This window comes from Bacillus rossius, chromosome 6 (assembly GCF_032445375.1).
Source record: "Bacillus rossius redtenbacheri isolate Brsri chromosome 6, Brsri_v3, whole genome shotgun sequence".
Lineage (NCBI taxonomy): Eukaryota > Metazoa > Arthropoda > Insecta > Phasmatodea > Bacillidae > Bacillus > Bacillus rossius.
In genome coordinates this window covers 56533036-56552285 of record NC_086334.1, presented here as the reverse complement: position 1 = coordinate 56552285, position 19250 = coordinate 56533036, and the positions used below count along the sequence as shown (strand labels likewise).

At 39.0% G+C, this 19250-nt stretch overlaps 1 protein-coding gene across 2 annotated transcripts in view; it reads left to right on the top strand.

Moving 5' to 3' along the window:
• The window catches only part of LOC134533220 (cadherin-87A), a 328672-nt gene that overhangs the window by 150412 nt on the left and 159010 nt on the right, over positions 1-19250 (top strand). For both annotated transcript variants that reach the window (XM_063370617.1, XM_063370616.1), the window contains exon 3: positions 6829-6884. In XM_063370617.1, the coding sequence (XP_063226687.1) occupies positions 6833-6884 (52 nt within the window). In that variant the 5' untranslated portion in view covers positions 6829-6832. The remainder of the gene's footprint in view (positions 1-6828; positions 6885-19250) is intronic.

The window sequence follows — 19250 nt, the reverse complement described above, 5'->3', positions numbered from 1 at the left end:
TGTTCTCTATTGAATAATTTGTCTTTTGTTTGCTTTAAAATATTTCTTCCAACTTCAAACATCAGCTGAATTTGACAATTCTGTTGGCAAATCGTAAGCCAATTTGGGACCTATACAGTTAAGTCTCATCATTAGGCACGGAAGGTTGTAAGAACCCTATTGTTACCAACAGGGTTCCGAAATTGCCTTCATCAAGGCATCGCTGCTGATGGCCACCATATTCCTGATTAAATCTTCAGAACTTGATTTTTTAAAAAAATGGGGCTGTATGCTGATACCAATAAAGTAAATCCCAAGTTGCTCCATTTTTTAAATAGTACTTCCAAGCCGATACACACATATTGCTCCACTCTGTGGTATGCCCGAACACCAGGCTTTTCAATTTTTGATCGCCCTTGAAGATGGCTGCAACACTAGCATGCCGAAACGTTTGAAACAACATAATATCCACGGACGTAGTCCCAACTCAGAATCCAAGCAGTAGCTAGCACACGTAGGAGTATAAATACTTACTTCGAGCATGCATTCTCACTGCAATTGAACGTGTATTTAACAATGGACAGTCAGCAGTTTACTCTAAAATAACAGAATGGGATGACAATCTAGTGGCTAAACTTTAAAACGTAATTTCTCTAACTACAGGTTGATGGCTACACAGAATTTTTTTTTTTGCTCATTTATAAAATTTCCTTTGAAAACCAGTTGCCAATAAATAGTTTGAATAGTACTAAAATAAAAATATTGTAGTTTGAGAAACATTTTTTGCACATGTGAAATATGTTTTCGGAAACAATAATGAATATTTCTTATCGCATTTACAAAATTTGACACGTAATTTTAAATTTTTATTGATGCTATATAAAAACATAATTTTATTTTAAACCATGGGCAAGACAATGTTATATTCTACAATAGGACTGCACTCACAATATGACCACATGAAACAGCTCTCTCCGATGTTTCTTCCGAGTGCAAGTGTGCGAGTGAGAATACTTGGCCACATTGTGACTATTTTTTCGCAAATGGAACATAAAAATCCATGTAAAATTACAGATTTTTGTATGTTTATTACATTTACGTGAAAATAATTGCATCACTAAAAAACAGTGTTCGCAATAACACTGGGTCCGTAATCATACTCGATCATTTATGCGTTGTTTTTTTTTCGAGTACCTCCCATACATTAATAAGCATGATGGAACAAATCGAAGTCAAATGGTTTAATATTCGATTATATTTTCCATCAAATTTGAAACATAAAAATTCTGCGCCAATTTTCATAGAAAAAAAATACTCAGTATTATCGTTTAAAAAAAAACGTATTTCATATAGCCATGTGTTTTATGAAGTTACAATTTGTTTCTTGAATTATTTCATGGCAACTGATTCGTAAAGGAATCTTCTGTAAACGTACAGAAATGGTTTTCTCTGCGTGTGTCTCGGCTTACAGTTCTTGGCGGCCGGAGAGTGAGTGAGAGAGAGAAAGAGAGAGAGAGAGAGAGAGAGAGAGAGTTGCGTGGATTGTGCGCGGTGAGGCAAAGCCGCGGTGTGTTTCTGGGTCGCCACCGCTGTCCTCGGCCGAGCTCTGCGGTCAGCCAACCCCTGTTACCTCTCTCACACACTCCCCGCGAACACAACCCCCTGACCCCGTTGTTACCCCCTCCCTCCGCACATTGCACACCCTTCCTGTCCCCTCCTCAACAAACCCGCTGCTCGGAGATCGAGGGAAACTTTCGGATTCATTTCGAAAACCTTACAAGTCAACTCCGTCAGACTGAACATTCGCAGAAACTATCCCGATCACCCCAGGGTTGACTGTGCGTGGTAGTAGGATGAGTTGGTTAAAGCAGACGGCACGTTAGAAAGAGCGGGAGGAAAAGTAAATAAATATATATGCACTGTATTTGTTTACGAGAATTATTAGGGACATTGGCCAAATAAGAGGAACATTCGTAAAGTAAGCTCCGTTTCCACATTGAAATTTAAAAAAAAATATATATGTTTTCATTGTTAGTTTTGGTTTAGTACATATCGACTTTACATTTTCACATAATCGCCATCCAGTTGCAAACACATTTCGCAACGGTGCACCAGTTTCTTGAAACCCCTCCACTCCCTCTTCATAGAAGTTCGCCGCCTAAGAATGGGACGAATGCCTTTCAGCGTAGAGCTACAATTTAATAATTGTTAAAATAGTCTTAAAATTTAACAAACGTATAAAATTAGTGTCCTTTTGTTATCTGTCAAAATTTAAAAATTTGTTAGTAAAATATAGTTGTTAGGAAATGTTATTGAAAATACGTAAGTATGTGACATAATAAACAGAGTTTATCCAGCGTGTTATGTTTTTTATAAGCCAAGCGTGAATTTGTATTGACGAGGATAACTCAACTTCAGCCTTCAAGCTGTATCTAAGCCCATCTTTAATATTGTAACCGGCGGTAGCGAGTGCAGAACGTTAGCTCTTTCTGAAACATTTTGCGAGCAAAATAGAGGACAATAGGGTTGTATTATTTGAATTACACAAATACTGCTGTTGTACAGAAATTTGAATCGAGTCTTTTGTGTCCAAAGTTACTATAGGTATACATCTTGTCTTCTGGGTTTAGCCCACGACTGTTATGATTATTGTAATGAAATATGTGGTTTTCAGAGATTTCGTAGCCAGTACTTACAGGTAAATGTGCATACGTCATGTTCTTCATGACGTATTTTTCACAGAATTGCAACACTGGAGGTCCAACAAAACCTTTTACTTTTGACATTCCCAAATCGCATGCCATAAAATGCTTGGGAAATGTTTGCACGAGGCTTGCCGGGAACTCGGATAGTGTTTGCCCGTAGTCTTAGCCTTAATCCAGGAGTCAGGATATGCGTAAACAATCAGAACATTCTAGTGTTGGTCTCTCCTTGCTTTCGGAACCACGGGACCAACCAGCGAACCTGTTCCTCGCCTCTCCTCAAAGCTGCTCTGCCAATCGATGCGAGCCTCTCTCTCTGGGGCGTCCCTCCTAGTTGCAAACTACTTAAGAGACCCTCCACGGAGGAGGGTTTGTTTGCGATAAGGTCTGTTTCCGCATGCACCTCGGCACCGCCTGCACCTCCTTGGACGTCAGTGCCGAGTATCCCCGCTACAATCTCAAGGAGATAAAGGACTAAGGCAATCCATACAGAGAGCCCGAGACCACTGATTACATGGTTTGAAGCCGCGATCACCGCACAGTTAAATAAAAAGAGCGCGTGTAAGTCATTACATGTGATATAAGTGATACTTTTCGGCAAGTCAAACCTCGACTCGCAAGCATATCGTAAGGGATAAAACGGCTGCGAGAGAGAAAGAAGACTATTTTTCTAAATAAACATGAATCAACAAAATTATTACTCATTTCCATTTCAAAACAACTGCTCAGGCTATCGATAGTTATTGATCAATCAATATTGATTAATTAACAATAAATACTCAAACAATAAATAATTTGTTTTGTAAATGTGAAAGCTAGGATTGATTATAATAAATTAGTTTTTTAACTTTATTTTATTTTATGTTTAGATAAGATGTGGTCGAGCATTTTTCTTGAATGATTTTGTAGTTCTGCAAATATCACCTTACCATTGAGTTATATTGCAAGAGATTTTTCCAATAGGCTACATAGACATACTGTAATGCATTCATAGGCATTGATAATGTTCTGCCGTCGAATGAATGAACAATGACAACATGTCCGCCGCTCCGCGACGCGTTAAATAAATGGCACGTACATTCATCACAGTAATTCCTTACTTTATAACCATATTGCCACAAACTTAAAATAAAATCAATTAATATTCTACTGACGGGATTTTTTTAACTTTTTTTAAAATAGCTAATTCTTTGTTGGACTCAACATATTTACATGTTCGTGGCCTCATAATTATAATACGATGTGTGATATAGTTAATCAAATCAAACTAAATCGTGAAAAGCATTAGACCAGCAAACAAAACTTGGTTACACAGATAAAATAATACTCATATAACACTGTTAAACTCTACTGATGTATACAAGTAATTAAATTATTACGTACATAAAAGAACACAATTTTCTTACGAAGATGGCCAGGGGTGTGGTGCACAATAAACCCCAACCCCGTTGTGTTGCACCTCAGTCCAAATACTCCCTACAGTCGGGTGGCGTCAGGCGCAGGCGACCCGCCTATCCCTGCAGCATGGCGCGGTTCAACCTGAGCCGCACGATGCCACGTGGAGTCCACTCAAGGGAACGAGTTCTCTGCACCGTCCGCAACCTATTTTCCGTCCTTTTCGCCTCAGAAACCTGACCAACTCGCGGTTTACTTATTTAAATTAATTACTCGTAGCTCATGAAGCGTAGATGTTGTTGCAAAGGTTTTTTTGCAATGACAGATTGTGATAATTTCGCAAAGTGCCGACTGCCTTTTGATGGCGACAGGCGACCTGACGCTCCATCCATTCTGGAGCAGGGACCGATGCAGCAACTCGCGATTAATTAACTTAATTAAATTTATTAATATACACACAAGCCTACAGTACATTCTTAGTTTTTAGTTTTAAGTTACACGCGCTGGCTGGCAGCCTGGGGGAAACGACAAAGTCGCCCCCAAATAACACCAGTACTGCCCAAAACCAAATGCGGACAGCAATGTCCAAGCTCCTGCCCATTGCTTAGTAGCTTGTTTCTACTCTGTCCAACTCTTCTTCCGGAACCATCCTTCTGTTTCCTGTAACCAACCTGCTTGATATTAATGCATGAAATTTTTGCATCCCGCATGGCTGAGCCCAGGGTTTTCCCTGTGTCTATGCAGGTTTTACCTGGGCCCAACTTATCTCGTTTTTAATCTAGAATAGTCAGTGAGGGGAGTTAGTCATGGCGCCAATTGCTGCCAATCCCCCTCCTAGCACATTATGCATGCTACCTCTCCCGCATGGCTTAAACCCTGCATGCTTAGACCGTATAGGCTTCGGCCTGAGACGCACTTAGAGTCTCTCCCTAACGCAGACCCCTCCCAAATACACTTAGTTTTATTACTTAGGTTAGGAAAAATAAAAATTAAAAAAACGTTTTAGAATAATGTTTCACGAAAACGTTGTATTAAAATTCGACCATGAAATTTTACTTTAATCACGACCAAAGAAGTTTCACTTCAGAAATGAGCCTTCAAAATCAAAACCTTTCTGATAGGCATAAGTCTTATTGTAATGCCGCAGAATACTCATAAAAATGCACTGAAACGTTTCAAATTTTTTTTTGCCTTCACCCATAAACCACTGTTTAGTTTATATTCGTTACACAATATTTTACTTCTTATCTGCAATGTTTCTTTGAAATAGTCTGTTGGAACAAAGTGTATTTTACTGGAAAATTATATAGTTTTTTAAACAAACGTGAAATACCTTTATTAATTTTCATACAATTAATGGAGTTGAAATTATTTGTGTTCCCAGTAGCTGGATATAGCCTTTCTAGCCGTAGGTTATACGGTGAACACTAATACATATCATGTCTGTTTTTTAAGTAAGCCTCTTTTTATGAATAAAATGGAAATGTATCGGGCTTATCATCTAGTCGACATCAAGGACATTAGAGACACTGTTAGATGATGAGCATTGACGGAATGAATGAGCGGGGTAACGAGAGCGCCCTTGGTTACTGGCACACAGCGACGTCCGCCACGTTTCACACTCGTCAGATATTCTGGAATCCAACCCGGACCACCTTGGAGGAGGACGAGGCATTTTGTCACTCACCCGTCTTAACGGAGGTTTGTTATCAGTTATGTGGAGACACTGAATTAAATTTTCATTCAGTAGTTTCAGATGAACAAGCAATGAAAATTCGAGTGTTTCTTATTGGGTACGCAAGTTTCTGAATGAATGATTCAAAGGCGTTGCGTAACTATTCAGAAAAAAAAAAGTATTTTATTTACAAAAAAAATGTTACCAGCGCTGTAACACGGCTGCCAACATACCGACGGCGGCGCTGTCGCACTGACGATCTCGCTTCCAGCACCTTCCAGGCAAGTCGGTTTGTGGCGACATCGAAACAAGTGCGTAGAGCAACCACGTTCGTTCGACAAGTCGGATGACTTGAGCATCCATCAAATGTTTTCCACGTAGGAATGCTTCTAATATTTGTTGGACGTTTGACGTTTAACGGAATCAACAAATCAAGAACCGTGCCCAACGAAAACCTGTTGGAAAGGGGGGGGGGGGGGTTGGGAGGCCTGCGTTTCCGTCTCAACGAATCGTTAAAATAGCGAAAGACACGCGGAATATTAACGAGATTATCAAGATTTATTTTGATTGATGAAATGGGATGGTAAGTGTGGCGCTCGTTTGGTGCTTCTAATGCGGTATCGTCTCTAGGCTAAAGCTTTGGACTGTAACGAGCGTAGGCAAACTATGGGATGCGAGTGGTACGTACGAGTACGTATTATGGCGTGAATGAAGATACATGTTTATTACAAGTCCAGTTAGGTGGGGGCCTTAATAAGCACAGAGTCTGTTGTATCCCACTGTAATCTCGCATGTTATGTGTCTTAAGCCTCCGTGTTAACCTTGCATCGTGTAACACTTCACTGATTTCTGGTTTTTTTGTTGTTTTTTTAAGTGGTAAGATGGATACACGTTTGAAAACCTTATGAAGCATTTTTATGTCCATCACTATGCATGTTATTGATATTAAAATTCTCCGACAAATGCCTACTCTCGTTGGATTTATCTTCTCTTATGTTTTATTAACGAGCATATATTTATTTTCATTTTCTCTGCATCCTTGGATTAGGCACTTACCATGTTTGTATCTTGTTGCAGAACCATGATTGGACGAAGGTTCCTGCTAATGCTGTTTCTGAGTGTCGGCTGCAAAGGTGAGTGAAAACTTCAGTGAATGCGTAAACACTCGACAGCTCCATGTTTTGTGGCTGGTTTAATGATGAATTATTACTCTTACGGTGTTAAAAAATTTGCATATTAAATTTACGATGAACACAACTTACAAGTTGTCCAGGTATCTTTGTAAAATTCAGGGTATCTTCGTTATTTCACTTCTTATATGAATTGAATATCTGTATATATAAATAAATGTAATTGTTCGTTCGTTCAACATCTGAAATCTCCGAATGTTCTTCACCGATTCCTTTGAAATTTTGACTCAACGATGCATTATAATACGCGCGTGTTTTTACATACCTATGCCACACATGTGATATATAAAACTATAGGTAAAACATAGATTTTTAATATTTGCATTGCTATAGAGTGACATATATAGAGAAATATAGGTATAGGTATATAGAGGAGAGAAATAGAGGTATAGAGGGAGATATATAGAGATAAAGAGAGATAGAGAGAGGTATATATGTGGATAAATATATGGAGAGGTATAGAGATATACATATATAGAGGGATAGAGAATTAGAGAGAGAGAGCAGAGGTAGAGAGATGTTTTGTATATGTGTATCTACTTCAAGCAAATTACAAAAAAAAAATTGGTTGAGGCATTGCAACGCATGCCGGGCAATAGCTAGTGTGTGTGTGTGTGTGTGTGTGTGTGTGTGTGTATATATATATATATATATATATATATATATATGGTAAGGTGGGGCTATTTTAATCATTTCAAGTTTAATGCTTAATAATAATTCAACATTGTATCCGATCAAATACAAAAAATTACGTACATAAATATTACACTTTTTGCATCATATGAAATCAACTTCAAAATTTTTAGTCAAGTCAATTCCTGGTAAAAAATCATTAACTACAGCACTACTCCAACGTGACCATCCAAAAATCGTGGGGCTATTTGGACTGCACAAGGGGCTATTTGGATCACGTAATTTGTTGCCTAATAGTGCACGTATTAACACAATAATAAAGTCTAAAACAGTTCTCGAAATCATCAAACACATTTACCACAAAGAAATTTTTTTCTTCTTCTTTTTTTTCCATTAGCACCAAAACAAATTTCATAGAACCATATTCAGAACTTTTGGCAACTTATCCTGTCACCTTTACTCTGTGACTTTTCTTCCAAATATCTAACACCACAGAAGTCACATGTTGTATTTTCTTCATCTGATGTTTCTGACAAAATTTCTTCGGAGCTCGTAGAGCTCTCACTTTGTTTCCTCATTCTGCGCTGTCGCTTCTGTTTTCAATGAAACTGTTCGATATAACTTGGCTTGTTTCTTGTCTGTGCTGATTTATTAAATCAATTTGGCAAAATGATACACTGCCCTTCTCACACTGACAGAAGAGTGCCCAAAACCACGACTAGAAAGACTTTTGAGTCTATTCACGAGATCAATTTCTTGCTCCGGTGAAAATATTGTGGGGTGACCAATGGCCTTTCTTTTCTTGAAAATTTGTGCATAATTAGGATCATTCATCAAATCACTTTGAAGTTGAGCTTCACGGACTCTTCTCTGCAGAGTTGTGTATGGAACATTGAAGTGCGATGCTGCAGCTCTTGTTAAATGGCCATTTAGGACACTTATTTTAGCTTGATCCATTCTTTCTTCAGACCACTGCAAGTACACATTTTTACTCTTATAATTCCTCACCATCTGAAAAAAAATTGAATTTACCTCTGTAAATATCAAAAATTAATTTTATCTGTATGCAAAAGCAGTAATCATTAAAGTTTATTTTTTCAGGAATAAAAAAATATTAATTTTTACTCACTGCAAACAATATGGCTATTAATATATTCACAATAAACATTAAAATAAATAAATTTTAATTCTGATACTTTTATACCATTTATATACTTTTAACTATTAAACCTAAATTCTTATTTTGTTGTATATAGTATTGTATTTTTTTTAAATTTAATCTCTTTACCTTAAATTTAAAAACCATAAAGGCAATATAAACGTAAACGAAGGAAAAATCCGGTGTGATTCAAATAGCCCCGCCAGAAATGGTTCAAATAGCCTGACGGGATACAAAGTTCAAAACTTCAAATAGTTCCGAAACCAAGCAACAAATGTCGCTAGTTGTCATATAGAACGACGAAGTGGTCTTTGCAGACCGCTATACAAACATAAAATGCACAGAGTTTCAATTATTTTTCCCGTAATATCTTAAATAACGAACATCGGAAACTACATCAATGCCATTTCTTCACAGGAAATACTTACCTCACAAATTTTGAATTGATATCACATGAGATACATTATAGATATTTAGTTAAACCGTCTAGCACTTCCATTTACAACTTCACTCACAAGCTCTCACGCGGTAAATGGCGTCTTAGCTAAATAATAAAAAATAAAAAAAGTGGTGTTTTTTTCTTTTTCTTATTTCGATCCAAATAGCCCCGTGGCCCAAATAGCCCCACTCTGCCCTATTGAATTCTTAACAAATCCTTCAAACAATGTTATAGTCTGTATGATGAAACTTGTATCAAATAAGACAGTCAGCGAAAGTAGTTTTTATTAGTGATAACCATTTCCCAACTGTCACTTGCGAAGCATTAGTTTACGAAGACTGACCACCTCATGAAGTTATTTAAACTTTGGACAGAACAACAGGGGCGGAAGTATGCGTAGACCATTGGTACTACTTAAGAACTGTCCAATTTTAAATAAAGTACATGATACTGACTATAATTATAAACCTAAACCATTTTTCTTGAATTCGCGTTCATACTCTGACTGTGTGTAACGGAACACAGAACTCCGAAGTTGGAGTACAGCGTTGAAGTTTCTACGACGACCCATTGACCTGGCATTGCGAGGAGCTTTTAGTCTATACGAGATGCATTCTCAAATGAGAAGATTGTATGTCTACTGTAAGATTCCTACTGTGTGAGGCCCATTTCTTACTGTGAGGGGCCCCTTTCATACAGGCAGCGACCGTGATGTGTGTCGCTCGGGCACAGAAAATGAAGAGTTTTCCTGTCACCTCGCCCCGACGCATGCGCAGATGTCTGGTCTCTGTCCAGATAAAGAGAAACCCAAGATTCACATACATGGAGTCAGACACCAGCTAATCTGCGTTTGTGCACCTTCAAATTCTTTTTTTCATGTTGTAAACATAAAAGTTAGGCTAGGTAATACGTGATATCGCAGTTAAAAGTATGAAAATCTTCGCACAATTCCGTTTTTTTTTTATTTTTCCCCCATGGAGGAAAAGTTTTCTCACGTCTATGTGGTCATAACTAACATAAAATGAAAGGTTATAAATGTTCAAATTTTTCCAAAAACAAAAAAAAAAAATCCACGAAGATGAAAGTGTGAACGGTGAACTTTTGATTTGTTCGGCACTGTTTCGACTTCTGATTCAATTTCAATGAATCTTAAGCTTTTCGCTGTGAAAAGCAGCCGACGTTGCTACCATCTTGGAGTACATTGTTTACCTTAGAGCGTTTCTCTTCGTTTTGAAAAGAAAAACAAATCAGGAAAAGGCGGATGCAACTGAGTAAGGCATGCGTGTGGAGAAATTCATAACTTTGTTCGGGTAACTGTGAGATGACCGAGAACAACTTCATATTATTTCTGTATATTTGGTGACATACAGAAAGTTCCCAGGCAACTGATTTTTTTTTTGCGTAACATCCTAGCTCTCGGTACACGGCATTTGGTAGGAGTAACTTCATGAATGGAACGGAAGTCGCACGGAACGGAAATATGTAACCACGGTGCTGCCATCTGTGGCGGACGGCGTGAACGAAAGTTCACAAAGCCAAATGAAAACTTCACAGTTTTAACTTTTTAAATGAATATTTTAAATATGAGCAGTATTTTAATCAAATTCATTGTCGAAAATCAGGTACAAAGCCGGGGTTTAGTATTTCTTTCAATACGTTTTCGCTTTTATGGGAGTCTTTTCAATACATAGTTTAAAACTTGGCTGTGTAAATAGAATGATTCGGTAGTCGACGTAGCTGCTCCGGCAATGAATACTAGCGGCGGGTGCGGAAACTACGTGTGATTCGCGTCCAGAAATGTAATTGAAAACACAAATTGCGTATACGTTTTTATCACGATTGGCATTATTTTAAAATATTATACGTTATATTTCGTGTCCGAGTTTCGTATCATTTGTGTTTTTGCAACATGAGAACACGGGAATTTGCATGTTACACGTCTGTGGCGAATACTGAAAGAAAACTCGTTCAAGTGTTTTTTTATTATTGTATTTTTGTTTTTCCCCCTTCGTTGCGCGATATTTTCGGTCGTGTGCGATGAAGAATGGCGCGTCGGGTCACTTGTCAAAGTGACGCCGCGGGTACACGGGAACAAACGTAACCCGCGACGGTGGCGTCCCTGGCGGCGGCTCGGGGAAATCCCTCCGCCGAAGCGCCGGGCGTCTGCAATCTGTAGCGCGGCGCCTGCTCCCAGCGGCAGTACGTCATAGTTACAGGGCCCCTCCCCTCCACCTAACCCTTTCCCCCTCCAACACTCCCGTTGCCCCTTCCACCTCCCTAGACTTTCCCAACCTCCTAGACTTTCCCCCCTCACCGACTTTCCCCCCCTCATCGACTTTCCCCCCTCCCAAGACTTTACCTCCTCCCCCTCTCCCTCTTCCTCTCCCTCACCCTCCCATTCCACACCGCCACCCACACCCCAGCCCTACCCGCGACAACCACGCAGCAGGTCGTAAATACCCGGCTCTTCGCCCTGTCCGACACACCTACCCCTTATCTAGACCTCGGCCACACCGCAGGCGAGACTGTGCTAATTAGCACAGGAAATAAAAGGTTTCTACCTGTGTTAGAGTCGTCCCTGCTTCATAACATGCCAAACGTTTACCGCTGTATGCCTTGTGCGTCACAGCAGTTAAGCCCAGATGACAGCGAATTACAGCAGTCCATTAAAGTGCTTCCTATTAAAGAATGTTTTTTTCACCGTAGTCTCCCCATAAGTCCACGAAGGTAATCTAAATACAATATATTATATACATACATGTTAAAAAATTATGCCAAGTTAATACTTAGGACAATATTTAAATATATATATTTTTATCTCAGCTACGATCCGCAAATAAATAAATTGTTCAGCGTAATTATCACTTGAAGAAAAAACGTTGTTTATTCCTTAAGATTTAGGTTGACATATTTTTCAAGAGGCTGGCGTAATCGATGTGATCGCTGAAGCGTTCCGCACGTCGTAGCGAAGTCGGCCCTGGTAGCGCAGTCGACACCACACCGGGCTATGGTGCGGGGGCTCTGGGTTCGTCGAACCCCGGGTTAGACATGGATGTAATTTGTGTTGTCTTTATACACCAACAACCACAAATACCATTTCACAATGACTCGGGGTGACATAAAAATACATAATTAAGGGGGGAGAGAGAGAGAGAGAGAGAGAGAGAGAGAGAGATGATTAGCACACTGGTGACTGTCCAAACTTGCCAGTGTGCCACCCATCTTTTAGTTTAAAAATAAGTAGCGTGTACTGTACTGCTGCGGTGCTGAATACACTGGTGCTGGGGCGAAATTCGCTCTTAAGAAACAAAAGATTATTACATATGGAAAATTATTCCAAAACTGAATTTTTGTACAGCGGTAGAATCGACGTTTTCTAGTAACATAACTAATGTTGATCGTTGTAAACCTTGTGCGTCACACCGAAAACGTGCAGTTAAGTCCTAGATGACAGCGATCTACAGCAGTCCAACAGTACAGAGATGCATCGATTGGATCGCTGGATCGGTCGGACATGAGCAGGGTTTTCTGTCGTTTCAGTTGGGGCGTTTATATCCCAGCAAACAAAGATATTACTAAATAGGTAAAATATCGCTAATGAATTGCTTCAATTGGGTATTGCAAATAGATGCAAAAGCGGATTTTATTTGTATCCCATTTCACCAGAATAACAATGTGTTCTTATGATTTTGGGAAGAAACGCGTACCTGCATTCGCCCTATGCGAACTATTTTTATAGTGGACCACGTAGCCTGGGCAAAAAAAAAACATCTACTACGTTACTAAAGTGATTTTATGAGTCAATAACTTTAACATTATTTATATTTGTTGATTAGTATTTGTATTGATTTAAGTTTGTTTAATAAAGGTTATAGCTTTTTTTTTTATAATTTACACACTGAAAACATATTATCATGTGATAACATACCGCATTCGCAATGTGACGTAATATGTACGATCCCTAGATTATGTGACTTTTAACCTCATTAGTAAATCCGTTTTCCCACTTCAAACAAATAAAAGTTAGATGCACATTTACTTTCATATTTATTTAACTTATTTTTTAATGTGTTCCTGTCGACAAGTTCTAAAAAAAATTAGTTAATTGCAATTCCATGTAGACATATAAAAAAAACATTTACAAGATAAACGTGATTAAATATTCTCTTGATTACGCGAATTTAACTCAGATATACTAACTCTAATAAGCGTAACACATTTGGAGCATTCCCTAAACAAATGAACGCACCTACTTCTGAAGTTGGTCAACAGGGTCGCTAGTGACGCATGTCGCTCAGGGTTGTCGCGACAGGAGCACCGCTTCAGGCGCCTGGGTGGCTCTAGTTGCGCTAGACTCTTTGTAACCACACCCCCTTAATCCCTTCTAGACCATGATTGTTACTTTATGAGTTATGACTGATAAAATAACGTAATAACTTTATTGATTTAAATTCATCCTTAGTATTCAACTTAGAAATATTTTACACGATTGTGTAGAATAACGTTTCTAGATTATTTTGATGATTTTACGGTAAGTCTACGGTTGAAACTGCGTTTATGAGAAACATTTTAATGTATGTAGGCTACGTCTGTAAGATGCTATCATAAAAGACTTTACTGCATGTTAGCATGTTTTCGTTGTGAATTTCGGTTTGTAATTAAGCTTAGTAGACCCTAACGCTGTGCAAAACTTCCATCTTTGGACAAATGTTCCGCAGGTTTGTGCCCCTTTCTGTGTTTGTTTCCTGGAGCAACTTGTTTTTGCGCGAGTCTCAGTAGTTGAGTTGCCTGCCGCCGCAGCGCCGTAGCGCCGGCTTCCTGTCGTCAAAGGTTCTGTGCTCGAGTCCCAGGTGTGGCATGGGTGGACATTTGTGTCGTTAAGTTCGTTACGGAAGCAAAAATAAAATTTTTTAAAGCCATTAAAATAAAATGTCAAACCAAACAAATTAAAATATCATAAAAGGTGGCAGGGGAAGGTAAGATCACTCGCATCCCACCAGAACACGGACCGGGGTCGATTTTGTAGTTGGGTGCAACCAGAAATATTTTTTTGCGAGAAGGAATCGTGACGGACGATGATGCCGCGTGCCCTTTTGGATCGTGTCTTCCGCGGTTCCCTACGCCCATTTCTTTCGTCTATGCTCCGTTAGCATCTCGTCACCTTTCACAGTCTCTGAAGAGCCCGATGTCGACGGTCATGCGCCAATCATTGTCCTCGATCTACGAATCGCAAATGAGGTGAAAGAGATTCCTGAAGAAGAAAAAAATTGGTTGTCTGTAAAGTCGGTTTACGGACGATAGTTTAACGTGACTACGTCATAACAAAACATTGATGAAATGATTGCATACTTTTATGAATAAAATTGAATCATTTTTATTGAATTATCACTATTTTGTATGGATACAAAGAAGGAGTGAAATGAAATCTACAATTTAATTGATAAATTTACTTTTATTTGCACTCATTAATTCAAATATGTCTATTACTTCAACGAAGAGATTATTTTAACTATAACTTGTATACATGTTTGCTATTTAACTTCTTCCAATCTGTGTTATTATGTTAAGGATAGGACGATGATAGGAAAAGTAGGAAACGAATGGGAGTGTTTCAAGTTTAATGTGCCTCGAAAAAGTCAAATTGATGGTTGTTCCAATCGAGTGGAAGAGAGATAGATGTGGCGCAAGCGTACAATGAGCGTAACGGGACACAGCATAACGAGACAATGTGCGTAACGGGACAATGAGTCATCCTTTTTCGTGCGCGTAGTCGGCGTTCATCGATTTATTAGACGTTGTCACGTCAAAAAAGAGATTTATTTCCAACGGGCGTAAGACCGAGTGAGATGGCTTCGGACTTCCGCTAGGGACACGCATCTGAGACCCAGTCCGGATACTTCCACTTCCGCGCACAGAAGAAAAAAATTAATTCTTTACTTTCACCAAAAATAACCATTGTCGAGAAATAGTTTGTAATACTACAAGAAAGATTTTGTAATGGCTATGGTTATTTTTTCATATATTAAAATAAAGTTTTTTTCGAGATAATACTAATTATTTCTTACGAAAATTTTCGCATAATTTTGTATTTTAATTGATTTTTCATTCAAGCATAATCTTTTTTTTAACCGTATAAAAGATCATCTAATACTCAATAATTTGACTTAATTTTGTTGCTTTGAGCTTGTTAATGTGCGCAGTTAATACTGGAAAGCTATTCGGGGAACGTTTTATAAATAACTTTAACTAACGTAGGTACTGGGACAACACAAAGCATAAATGCTCAGGTAACAATCCGAACACAGTATTGCCATCTTGAAACACTATTTCAAACTGATACAGTTTATGTTCAATTAAATGCACATATTTACAAATATCTGTAATCTTACATTAATATTTCTGTTCCATTACAAAAAAAACTGTGTAGTTTTTCAAAGTTACGCCAGACAACTGCTGGATGGTTGCTTACCAAAAGCATATTTTCCCGTCTTGTAACATTGCTTGTCCGTCTGCAATGAACTTCTCGACGACGCATAATAGAAAGTATTTAAAAAAAATACTAATTTCCTGGCCTGTATATGATTCTTAGCATTTTCAATTTCATCGCTATACATAATTCGCACAGGTATTGATGGAAACGTAAAAATACATCTCTGGATGACTTGTATTCTCAATCGGGAAAATCTCGGAGGACACAAAACGTAATTTCCTTCGTCGAGGAGTTCATGGTGGCAACACTGAGCGAGTGGAAAACTTTTGCCGTATATTTGGTCGCGTGGAGGACGCGAAAGAAGAAAAAGAAGGTGGTGTATAAGTGAGAACTCCCAGTTAAAAAGTTCCAGGTTTGACAAAACTTGTACGCAGTATACCAAAGAAGTTCGTCTCTAACTGAAGGAAGTCGCTAGGGGGATAGGGGAGGCAGCAAAGCCGTTGCTTACCGGACTAAACGTTTTCTTCTTCTTTCGCTCCGAAAATGTTCTTGTGGAGAAATCCCAAATTGTTTGCTACAGATCTTTACTTGCTTGTTAAAGCTTTGCGCTTTATAAGTCCGAATCTGTGCTGTGCTTACGTTACTGCTTGGTAACATAAGTGTTTAAGAAAACGTGCTTTTAGTATCCGTCTGCACAGAAACGCGTTACGTAAATAACGAAGCGTTTTATACTTGTCTACATTATAATCTGTACCCTTCATTCTCCAACTTAATTTTTGTGAATTTCTCACGTAAATTATTGATCATAAGGTTATTTTAACTTGAATATTTGAATACTGTGTGATGCAAATAGTAAAAACATAAGAATAAGATAAAAGTCTTCAACTATTTTAGGACATGTAAGGACTGAATATAAAACAGAAAATAAAACATCAATTAATATATAAAATTGTGTGCCAATTTTTGTAAGAAATTATCAATATTATCTGGAAAACGTATTTCATATACTTATGCGAATATGACCATAGCCATGTTTTGTACAAAGTTACAATATATTTCCTGTAGTATTACAAACTATTTCTTGGTAACTGTTTTTCAAACAAATCTTTGTTAAAAGTACAGAATTATTTTCTCTGAACGCTCTAATTCGAGATCCTTCGACACAGCCAATATGGGCATTTGACGCTGATATAAATCATAAAAAAACCTACGAACGTCGCTACATACTTTCCAACGATTAAATTACAGGTTACCGCAAAACACTCCATAGTTTCTCGCATCGGTACAAAAGAACTGCAGTCCGTTTACACAGTTGTTCGTAGAGGCGACTTTGCTGTTGATGCGCGCGCTGTTGTCGCCCTTAGCGCTTCCTTATTTTCGTCGGGACACCAGTCATAACGCTAGGTAGGTAGTGCGTGTTACTTGACCGCTGAAAACTGTCTATTTTTACATCTTTCTTGAAGGTCAATAATTGATTTTTTCCGGAATCGTTTATCATTATTTTAGCCTTAAGGTTTGGTCGAGATTAAACTCATTAGAAACAGAAAGTACTCACCAACAAAGATCGTGAGTACTGAAGAATGGTTGAGAAAGAAATCGGCTTCGGCCAGCAGTAAGGTGTATCCCATAAATTCCCTAGCAACATTTTTGAAACCATGTAAAACCGGTATCAGGATAGTTAGACTGGGATTCAAAGCAAGGCCCTCTATAATGAAAGTTTATTGTCTTATTGCTGCACCACCTCACTCCATTTTTCCGCCTTTGGCTTACAGCAGAGTGGATGCTTGGTTGTGTTACAGTTGTACGCTTGGCTTTGGCCGATTAGCGCAATGTTGACAGTTTAGTCTGTACACTGAAATCATTGCAGACTTGATAAACAACAACGGCATGACAGACTTTACATTCGCAGATATGACTAGAGACCGGAAAAAATCGCGGATTCATTTCACAACAGGCTAAAATTAAATATATATATAACTTCAAGTTGCTTCACCTATTGGCCGAGTGTTCATCTGGACGACTCCGGGCCAGTGAGGAACCATCAACCAAAGAAGCATCGAATCACAGGCAAACCAGTTGAGACGACCCACAAGTCAGCAGCCAATGAACTGGCTTTAATTTCCCGAGTGTACAGAAAACTGTGTAGTCGATCCTGAAGGTCACCGATACCGCGAATGTTTCCAGTCTCTAGAGATGGCAGATAGTCACGTGGTGAATGGAGAAAGGCGAGAGGAATTGCAGCAGAAGCAGTGCGCATTCACCAAGGGCGTTTTCGCAACAGACGTGTTCCGGAATGCTGCTGTGTGTGGCTAACTCCGGACTTCTTCGACCCACTCTTCGCCTGCTTCCCGTGGAGCGCTTTGACGTCACGGCGCTGCGATCGTACCCGCTCCCAGCCAGTGGAGTAGTGCCTGGATGCGCGCGAAACTCAAACCGCGCGCCACTGTTCGCGTTGTAATGCGCAGCAGGACTGCAGTTCCACGAAATAGCTTCGTGTTTTGGCATTTCTCTTCCACCAATTAAATTTATGCCCAGCAATTTCCGGACATTTTATATTTGTAAGTTTCACAAATCTTCTGTGTCTCGTTGGGGGTACCGTCGACTCCCTGTGTAAGGCGAAATGTTGTTGTTACAGGGAGCCTGGTTTGGGAAGCAGGATATCTGGTTCCGCCACCGAACAGCTGGTCGTGGAAATAATGTGTGTGTGTGTGTGTGTGTGTGTATATATATATATATATATATATATATATATATATATATATATATATATATAACCTGAATTTCGTGAGAACTAGGGCCCGACAGCTTGGGGCCACCTGGTAGTTTCCAATAATGTGACCGTTATGTAGGTGAACCTGTGTGGCAGCGACGGGTTCTTAAATCTCTACTTCCGTGAGTGATGATTAAGTACCTGGACAACTTCCAACCAAATGCTTCAAGCGCGCATTCACCTCTCAATTAAGCTGTGCAATTTTAATAATTTGTTTATCACTTCAGTTTGGGGAATAATTTTGACTTCGATGTACACCATTTACAACTCTATAGGTACATTACACGTCTGTTTCTCTGTAATTTATTTAAGTGGTTAGTTCTTTCGCCAGCAACATAACATAAATAACTTATGTTTGCAAAGCCGTTCAAATAAAGCGATCATGGCCGTTTAGGATCAACCGAAGAACACACATACCACGTGACTGTACATCGGGTCACAGAACACAAAGACTCCATGAAAGGCTGTCATCCGGTTCGAAAAGTCACTATACCCCTTAAATCAGAGTTTTTTTTTTTAATGTTTCTACGTTTATTTAACGAACCGGTACTTTTGTAGGTATTGTATTCATTTTGTTGTTTTCATACAAAGTGTCCCTGGAGGCTTTGGTAGTTGAAATGGCACACGCACTTGTCGCGTGACGAAGGTCGATCTGTCCAACTCGACCTCCATTCACGACACCGTGCGGGACTTCGAGTCGGTCCTGAGGCAAGTTGCATTCGGAACTAGCTCTGCCAGCGACTTTGTTCGCTCGGACAGGATGATTCTCAGCATTAGTAGATTACATCTACTTTCACTTCAATTTTATTTATTTGTTTTGATAAGACGGAGTGAGTATAAAGCATCGCGTTGTATTGCTTTGCAGAAATCAATTTTTG